Source organism: Anneissia japonica, unplaced genomic scaffold (assembly GCF_011630105.1).
Source record: "Anneissia japonica isolate Jap-2015-1 unplaced genomic scaffold, ASM1163010v1 scaffold287755_len519135_cov135, whole genome shotgun sequence".
Classification (NCBI taxonomy): domain Eukaryota; kingdom Metazoa; phylum Echinodermata; class Crinoidea; order Comatulida; family Comatulidae; genus Anneissia; species Anneissia japonica.
Genome location: NW_022704004.1, coordinates 474742 through 485061, shown reverse-complemented (window position 1 = coordinate 485061; position 10320 = coordinate 474742). Strand labels below are relative to the sequence as shown.

The window sequence follows — 10320 nt, the reverse complement described above, 5'->3', positions numbered from 1 at the left end:
CTACATATATATAAATAAAATATATATATACATATATATATACACATATATATACATATATATATATATATAATTTATAAGTATTTATTTACATTACACATGAAATCATATAACACATATATATTTTGTTATCCATTTATTTTGAATTTTGAATACAGACTATTCAAAATTACTGGTTTCATGAAGTAGTTGAACACACGTGAAGTGGTGAACTGCGCTTCAGCGTACGTGTTTGTACCTAGAAATAGCTAGTCGTCTATTTTAGCATCTGACCTAAGTCTGTCTTTGCAATAATGTAACAAAAATGGAAATAAAACAAACAAGAAATCATAAACCTTGTGTCATTTTCGCCTTCAGAGTACCATGGCAATAAATATGTGGAAACGTTTCATTCCACAATTATACTCCACTTATGCAACTAAAGAAATAGGCCTAGCAAGTTGAGTGATTTTCTCGGGCTTATGAATATAACATAAGCATGAAAAGGCTTTTAAAATGTACCACATGCAATTATCAATGTATTGATAATTTGATATGGAAAATATAAATATGGAAATACATATTTCCTTTACAATATTATTATAACATGATAAGAACATTTATGGTAAATGGAAACGTAACAGACAAGAAAAAAAAACGTATGCGAAACTAATCTATTGACTATACTTATTCCATAGATTTTTATTTGATTCAAGCATTAATAAAAGTTATATCAATATATATAGCAAGAACCAAAAAAACGTATCTCAAACTCGGACAACTTCGTAACATCTGCGTGTTTCTGTAAAAAAAGAAAAATAGCACCAAGTTATACAGTAATATAGTAACAATAACAAACTTTAATACTAATAAAAATAATTGTTAATAAACTAATGTTACAGTAATTTAAATGACAAATTGGCTGGTTTTTCCAGATACAATGTAAATTAAAAAAATAATATAATAATAATAATAATAATAATAATAATAATAATAATAATAATAATAATATATAACATCATATATTTTAGTATTTATTTTATTTGCTGTATTTGTTATGTAGTAGAAAGCGTAAGATTCATAAAACGAAAATAAAAACAAAATAACAAAATTAATACTAATAAAAATAATTGTTAATAAACTAATGTTACAGTAATTTAAATGACAAATTGGCTATTTTTTCCAGATACAATGTAAATAAAGAACAATAATAATAATAGTAATAATAATAATATTAATAATAATAATAATATATATAACATCATATCATATTTTAATATTTATTTTATTTGCTGTATTTGTTATGCAGTAGAAAGCGTAGGATTCATAACAAAACGAAAATAAAAACCGTCGGATAATATTAATTGATAGTTTAGTAATAATAGTATTAATTTTATTTGCTTTTAAGTAGCCTGTTGTTACTTATTATAAATACAACAAAACATAAATAAAAAAGTATGATAACCGATTGACGAACTTGCAATGATAATTAGGCCTAGTTATATTAAATTTAGCGTTTCGAAACTCCATTGGCGCTCCGTATATTTGTTGAAAACAAACCGCGACTGAAATGAAGCGCGACCGAAACGAAGCGCGACCGAAACGACTGTACACCCTTGACTGATTCGTCGCCAACACATAATACTATCTTCCTTGTAATTTGGTTAAACTTTCCCGAAAGTTTCATTCAGGTCAGTTGATCTGTTTTCAAAATAGGTCTAGGACCTTTCCTTTCAATGGCTCTCAGATCTACACCCTACACCGGATCGTCACAAAAAATGAATAATTTCTTTTCGACATTGACAAACTGTTATACAAGGTTCAAATTATACCCATTATTTTTTAAAGATATATTTAGGTCTGGGTCCTCAAAAATTGAAATGACCCTCCTATTTACACACTTGACTGATTCGTCACCAGCACTTAATAATTTCTTCCTTGTAACTTGGTTAAACTTTTTCGAATGCATCATTCCGATCAATTGGTCCGTTTTCGAAACATGTAGTCTGGGACGTTTTCCTTTAACTGGTCCTCAGATCCACAACGTACTGCGGATCGTCAAAAAATGTTTTACAAAGTATTATAGAATGTTTCATTTAGACCAATTGGTTTTTTAAAGAGATATTTAGGTCTGGGTCCTCAAAAATTGAAAAGACCCTCAAATTTACACCCTTCACTGGATCGTCACTAACACACACAAAAAAAAAAACTTCTTCCTTGTAAACTTCTTCCTGTAATTTTCATTCAGATCATCTGAACGGTTTTTGAAATATCCAGTGTTGATTGTTTGACCTTAAATCACTTTAATTGGTTTTCACACGCTTTAATTGGTTTTCACACGCACACCCCAACATAGATTGACACTAAATATTAGGATGCACATCCTTGATATATGGCCTATGCTTCGGCAAAGCACGGAAAAATTCCAAGCATGGGAAGTGACCAAAGTGACGGCCAGAAAAATAAAACAGTGCAAAAAGATAGGGAAAATATATACTAGATGAAAGAAGGAAAAAATCAGAACAATAACAACAACTTTATTATCATTATTATTATTATAATTTAATAATAATAATATATTTTTATAATTACTATTGCACTTATATTATGTTAACCATGTGTCATTATGTCATTATGTCCTGTTTTTTTTTTAAATTAACATTTTCGCATTCTCTTTTTATACAAATATCTTGCATTGTGGGATTGAAGAACAAGAAACAAGAAATTGTTCCAAAAATAGGTGTTCCTAAAATGTTTTAAACAACAATGGCAAAAAGTCTTTAATTTATATTTCATTACCTACCAATAAGCTACAGAAAAATTTATAGCAAAACAGTAATTAATTGGGTTTTTTTTCTTTTTTATAGGGCCCAGTAACACATACAATAAAATACATCAAATGACGAAAAAAGAATGTGACGTTGACCTCTGTCAACACATGATTGAGCCCTCCATCGTTTCATAATATGAAATCAGCTGAAATGTAATTAAAACAACGACAGCTGTATTATATTTATAGGCATTATTATTTTATCATGCAATGTTAATTGACTTTGACCATTAGGCACACTCAGAATTGTTCTAATCCACTTAATAAGCGTGTCCTCTTAATGTTGTTGGCCGTAGTGTTTAAAGATATATTTCCCCTCGTTCCATGATGATTAAAACGCGTCCCCTTAGTAGGGGAATATGTAGCGTATTTAGTTTCATTTTTATGCATATGTTAGGTAATTGGCGGCCTGTTTGAAATTATGTGTTTAGACTCCAATTTCATTTGTAACTTATTTAGGGCCAATTTTATTCGCATTTTAAATAAATTTGGCGACCATTTGTATACAAGATGAAAAATCAAGTGTCAACAGGGTTTAGGGTGGCCAGGAAAGATTAATTAGGATATCTACCTATGCTGACTGCCTCTAACATTCCACTCCCCTAACTTGATTTCTATGCCTCTTTTTATTTTACCCTAGTCTATATGTTTTTACACTTGTTTTGTGAGACTTCAGCAACAATATTGAAGGGGCAGGACTTAGTGGAAATGACTATTATCCTTGTAAAATGTATGCACTCTGTATTATTATTATTTTACGCAGACGTCTTAAGCCAATTCAGACAGCGTCGTACGACGCATCTTGACGAGATTTGTTGTCGCGTCGGGTCTGTGTGAGTAAAACGCAGACGCGATGGTTGCGTCGGGGGCAGTCGCGTCGTTGAATATTAGACATGTTTAATATTTCTCACGACGACTCAAGACTGTACCCGACGATGAATCGCATTGGGCTGCGTCGTACGACGCTGTCTGAGTTGGCTTTTTACGAACTTGGCCACAGAAACGATGATGAGAATTTTAATCCAATTGGTAGTGACTGATTTACACCATGTTTTTCTGTGCGTGTAATGTATTCGAAGTTGTATAGCGCCCTCTATTATTGTAGGAGCAGAGAACGTTCGAGTTTGTTGTGGTGGTTGTGAATATGGTGGATAATAAAGACAACCCGTTTGGATTACTTAGATGTGGTTTTGTTGTTCATTAGTCTCAGTGAGTGAACGAGAGACATAACATTGGTGACGAGGTTAAACCTTGATATATATAGATAAACGCCGGTTTATAGAACAGAGGAAATATGACTGTTTCTACGACGTTTAGTGAAGATTTGCCAGGGTCAGATTTAGATGCGGAGCCAACCACACTGACTACGCAGTGGCGTGAGTTTAAAACGGCGATAGGCTATTTAATAGCAGCCAAGGGCATTGCCAATAACGTACAAAAATAGGCGGTACTATTGCATGCCGGTGGAGTAAGACCCCAAAAGATATACGGTATTTATCTTTGCCTGACGACGAGGAAGTTGAGGGCCAGGAGCAATTAAACGCATACGATAAAGCTAATAGGAAGCTTGATAAATACTTTACCCTCAAAACTAACGAACCATATGAACGTCACAAGTTTAGGAAAAAGGTGCAAGAGACTGGCGAAACCGTAGCCTCTTTTGTCACCAAGCTAAATAGGCTGGCTACCTATTGTAATGTTAGTGTAGATACCAGCACCCATGTGAGGGATCAGTTGATTCAGGGATGTACTGCTGCATGGCTTAAAAAGTTATTACTGGAAAAAGGGATAGATAGCTTCGTTTGTAATGCTGAATACAATTTTCTAGTTTTTTTATACCTGTTTCATCACATCTGCCTCGGAAACCAAGAAGAGCATAATCAAAGTACAGATTAAATAAACGTGGCCCTTCATTTCCACCTTGTCTAACTCCTGCTGTTGTTTTGAACTTGTATTTTTTGGATCTTCGTTTGCAGTGTTTGCATAGATACAGTTGTACAGGCTTTTCAGTATATCTAGGCTTGTGGTATCCTGGTTGATTGAAAATCTATTTCTCGGTAATTTGAATAAGAAATCTCTATTGATATGATCAAAGGCTGCACTAAGATCGACATAGCAGGTGAATAGCTTTCTTCAAGATTGTAATGCAATCTCTTGAAGCTGTTTCATTTATATACCATCATTACACCCACTGTCTCTTCTAAATCCGAATTGCGTTGGTAGGAGCTGTGTTTCATAGACGTTTTAGAATTATTGACATTGCTACCTTGGTAAAATGAGGACCTATTGATGTTTCTATACGAAGTTGTATCAAGTGCACTCCCCTTTCTCTTCCAGATTGGAGTGATCCTATTCATACACCATTGTGTAGGAGTCACTTTCTCTTTCCAGATGTGTTGAAAGTATTTTCATAGATGTATTCTGGCAATTTAAGTGATAGCTTCAAAAGTTCAACTTCAATATCTAGTGAGGCTTTCCCATTTTCCATTGTGTTAACTACATCTTCTAATTTTTCATATGTTGGTGGAGTGTTCAATAAAACAATGCTTTCATCCTGAAGACAAGTAATATACTCCGGTGGATTCTTAATTTCCTTAGGTAACAGAAGATGAGACTGGTTAGGATTGAAGTGTGCTGATATCCCTGGACATTGTATTTGTTTTGCTTTTTCCTCTAGTATTTTGTTATGGTCTTTGGGTTTTTTTCACATTTTAACAGCTTGCCTGTGTTGCTTGCTTCATTGATTTATTTTGCATTTTCCTTGTAGAATACGTTTCTGCTAAGATTACCATCCATTGCCATCTAAACTCTTTTGTTAAATCCATGAATATCACCGTTTTCAAACCTTTATCAATCCCATTTATTATATAATTGACAAAATCAAGCACAGCCATATATGATTGGTTTGAAAACCATATTGTTATTGGCTATTTTAACAAAATCGGGAACGATTCCCGTATAGAATGACAATTAAAGAACAAAGATACAGGAACTCTTTTAATAAAATCAGAATCAATACCAAATTGTGATCAGGACTTTTCTTTCTCCAAAAATTATTAATTATTTTTAAAACTTTGTCTTCAATTGTAGGTCAAAACATGCTATTACTGTTTTGCAAATACGAAGAAAAGCCATTACCAATATGATTAATTGAAGAAGCCAGAGATGGCCTAAAAATACAAACATATTATTGGCGGTAAAAACTGATCAACAATAACATGTAGCTATACCAAATACCCGGAGACGAATATGCAAATGTTTACGCCAACCTCTTTGAACATTCTTTCAACCTGTAGGTATTACGAAAGCGCCGGAGGCTAAAAGACACCCAAAGGTGTAAGTTAGCTAGCAAGCAAACAATATATCCAATACAAGGTGTTAAGCGATCTTGGTAATAACAAAACGCTGTACCATTGCAACAGGACAGTAAAATGATATTAAACGATTTAAATGCCACTGAATACAAGCAGTAGAAATAAATGAATTATGAACAGTCCAGTAATATTTTTTTTGCCTATGTAGATCGGATCTAAATACCAATTGTAAAATTATATGCACAGAAATTACTGTACTACTCTGTGGAAACATAATTATATTGTACAGTATCATTAAATTCAATTAATAATTACTGGCCTCGTGGACACCTTACCTGGGAAAAAGAAAAAATGGGAAGACCAGGGAAAAGATGGAAAGACGAAATAGACCAATATTGGAAAATCTGTAATTGGTCAATCATTGCACAAGACCGGAAACTTTGGAAAAGTCATACTGAGGCCTTCATCCAGCAGTGAATTGACAATTCAATTCAATTCAATTAACATTTATTCAATTAATTAATAAATACATCAAGTGATAAATAAAGTGGACAACATTAAAATTAATTAATTAGGATCAAAAATAGAAGCAAAGCTTGTCTCAATTTGACCCCGACAAAATAAAAAGTAAAAAACTAATAATAAACGCATATCAGGTAGACCTACATTTTATATACAAATATATATATATATATATATATATATATATATATATATACATACACACATATATATACACACACACATACATACATACACACACTAACATACACACACATACACCCCATACATTCATGTAAATACACACACACGAACACACACACACATACATAAATGCACACACACAAATCAACATATACACACTTATGCATACATATACATATACATACAATATAAATCATCAAAGGTACATATGCAGTGTTTAGATAAGGACATGATGGAACACCGTAGGCTACCCTGTAGCTATTTAACAAATGTACATGTATATATGTTTGAATATCATACATATATACATATACATACACATACATATATAAAATAAAATAAAATATTTAAATAAAGTTAAGATTGGTACATTTCTAAATAATATTTCTTAATCTGCTTTCTAAAAGTGTGGGTACTATGGCAATTTTTAAACTTAACATGAGTATCATTCCATAATTTCGGTCCGTATACTGAAATAAAAAATTGGCTTTTGGTTAGTCTTACAAAAGGAACGTAAAGTGAGTTTGAATTTTTTAAGCAATAACTATGTATAGGTTTATAATCATGAAATAAAGCTAATATAGAGGTTGTGAGTTGGCCTTTTATGTATTGAAACATAAAACACGCAACTTGTAGTTTGTTTAGATCCATAATTTTTAATATATTTAGTTTTTTAAATAGAGATTCCGAAGGCGATGCAAATGAAGCTAAATCAATTATTCTGACAACACGTTTTTGTAGCTTAAGTAATCTATCCAGGTTCGAAGAATAGTCACAGGCCCATATTAAGTTACAATACTGCAAATAAGGGAGAATGAGAGTGTTGTATAAAGTAATTAAAGTGTTGCGTGGGAAGAATAACTTGAGCCTGTTTATTATGCTTATTGATTTTGATATTTTGCTTGCAACGTAATTTTGGTGTAATTTCCAACTTAGAGTTTCTTCAATGAATACTCCCAGAAACGAAGTATTTGATTTACGTTCTATAGGATTTTCATTTAAAATAATGCTAAAGTTTGAAAAATTAACTTTTTTATGGTGTGAATGAAATAAAATACGCCGACACGCCGACTAAAAGCGTGGAAGCGACAGAGAGATGTCGGTACGATCTTTCGGAAGCCAGCTACAGAAACCTGCTTCGGTTAAAATAGAGGGTTTCAAGCCGGTCGCGTGCAGACGAGCGTCCGTCGACGTCCGAGGATTGAGGAGATTCCGGTGCCGCTGAAGAGCTTTTCGACGCTTTGGAACGGTACGACGACGAAGAAGAAATTGCCTTCGTCACGCCACCGACGACTTCGGCTGAGTTGGAAGTCGCAACGTTACCCGCGGAGCGTGCACCGCAGCAACGGGAGCAACAGTATGCGGAATCCGTGTTGGATTCCGAAGCCCTCGGCGACCTTCCCGTGATCACTGAACCTGAGGAAACGACGGGAACTGGAAGGAGAGTGGGCGACCGCGAAGGCCCTCCATCCAATCTCCCGTACGACTTCAATTCGCAGGACTATCGCGACATGGAAGAAACAATCGAAAGAGAAGCTGCCAACGAGGACGACGACGCCGGCGACGACGGAGCAGCGACGCCGACGGGAGATCTTCCACCTTACGCGGACGAGGAAAGTTCGCTATTGACGCCAAACGTGAAGTGGGTGGACGCGAACTGGAAGCAGTACACTTCTGGATTCCTTCAGGAAAACGAAAACGACGATCTGGAGTGGGATCCTTCTCAAGACGTTCGACGAATCCCAGACGAACCGAAGACGCACGCGAGACCCACGTCGTCTTCGACGCCGGCGACTCCCAAATCTGTCGCGCTTGAAGATCTCGATGCGCACCGTCGAGAATCGGCGAAGGAGAACGAACGTACGTTGGAACTGGGCAACCAGAAGCTGAACGAGGTGCAGGACAAACTTGCGGAAAAGGAACGAAAACTCACCGAAGCCAGAGTCGTCATACAGAAATTAAAAGACGAAATACACGAGGCGAAGATGTCCGCTTTGAGAGAATCGTCCGACGTTCGCAGCATCGCGGAGGAAGAGGTTGAACGTCTGAAGACAGAACTCGCTTCAAAGACGGATGCCCTGAAGGAAAGGGATCTAGACGTGGTTCGCTTGGAATCGGATCTGAAAGCCGCGAGGAGAAAGTCGAAGCAGCCGCCACAGGAAGAGAGCGGCAGCGAGCTGCAACAAAAGCTGCAGGAAGCCGTCCGCAAACTGAAAGACCGAGAGAGATCGCACGCCGACATGGAAGAGGAGTTGGAAGAGAAAGACGACAAAATCAGCGTGCTGAAGAAAGAGTCGACGCTCGCCAAGACAGCGATGTCCATGTACGAAAAGCGGGTGGACGTCTTGGAAGAAAACCTGAAAACGGCTTGCAAGCGATACGACGAGGAAGTGAAAAGCAGACGGATTGTGGAGGCGGCCGCAAAAAAGGCAGACGAGCACGCGCAATCCATGGCCGACAAGAACGTCGAATTGCAGCGAGAACTGTTAAGACGGCAACCCGAAGAGTCGTTGTACGAAATGGAAGTGAACCTCAGAGAGAAGGAGAAGTTGCGGCGAGCGCAATCCGATCTGGAGGAGGAACGGAAGACGGTTATGCGATTGAAGAGTGCGATCGAGGACCTGAAAAAGGACCAAACGCGTCATTCGGAGGTTCTTCGAGAGAACAGAAACCTTAAGGAGGAGGTGGAAGCAAACGCCAGGAGGATCGAAAGTATCGACGACGAACTTCGTGCGTCGAAACGGACACTCGGCGACAGAGACAAAGATCGAGCAACGTCCAACCTGAAGAAGGAAATCGCCACTCTCAGAGACGAACTTCGTGCCGAAAAGGACAAGGTGGCGACAGCCGTGAAGGAACGCAGCGACGACGACGCCCGAAGTTCGGTGACGCTCGAGAAGATAAAGGACGAATTGCGACTGGCGAACCGGGAAGCGGCGGCTGCAAAGGACCTCCAACGACGGTCGGCGACGAAGCTGGAAGAGACCGAGAAGCAGGTGGAGAGTCTGAAGGAACGGTTGGATGAAAAAGGTCGCTCGACTGCAAACGCGAACAAGGAGATCGCCTCCCTCAGAAACGAACTTCGTGCCGAAAGGGAAAAGGTGGCAACGGCTTCCAAGGAACGCAGCGACGGCGACGCCCGACGTTCGGCGATTCTCGAAAAGATCAAAGAGGATCTGCGATTGGCGACTCGCGAAGTGGAGACTGCCAAAGACAGGGAATGAAGGTCGGCGAAGAAGTTGGAAGAGAGCGAGAGGGAGGTCGAGAGTAGATGTGTATAAGAGACAGGGCGACGACGGAGCAGCGACGCCGACGGGAGATCTTCCACCTTACGCGGACGAGGAAAGTGGAAGATCTCCCGTCGGCGTCACTGCCCCGCCGTCGTCGCCGGCGTCGTCGTCCTCGTTGGCAGCTTCTCTTTCGATTATTTCTTCCATGTCGCGATAGTCCTGCGAATTGAAGTCGTACGGGAGATTGGATGGAGGGCCTTCG

At 37.7% G+C, this 10320-nt stretch overlaps 1 protein-coding gene across 1 annotated transcript in view; it reads left to right on the top strand.

Annotated features, from left to right (window-relative positions):
• Positions 1 to 4103: 4103 nt before the first annotated feature.
• Positions 4104 to 10320, top strand: part of LOC117104567 (myosin-9-like) — a 7502-nt gene continuing 1285 nt past the window's right edge. Inside the window, exons 1-3 of the mRNA XM_033245421.1 lie at positions 4104 to 4185; positions 8056 to 9665; positions 9822 to 10025. Coding sequence (XP_033101312.1) covers positions 4104 to 4185; positions 8056 to 9665; positions 9822 to 10025 — 1896 coding nt within the window. The remainder of the gene's footprint in view (positions 4186 to 8055; positions 9666 to 9821; positions 10026 to 10320) is intronic.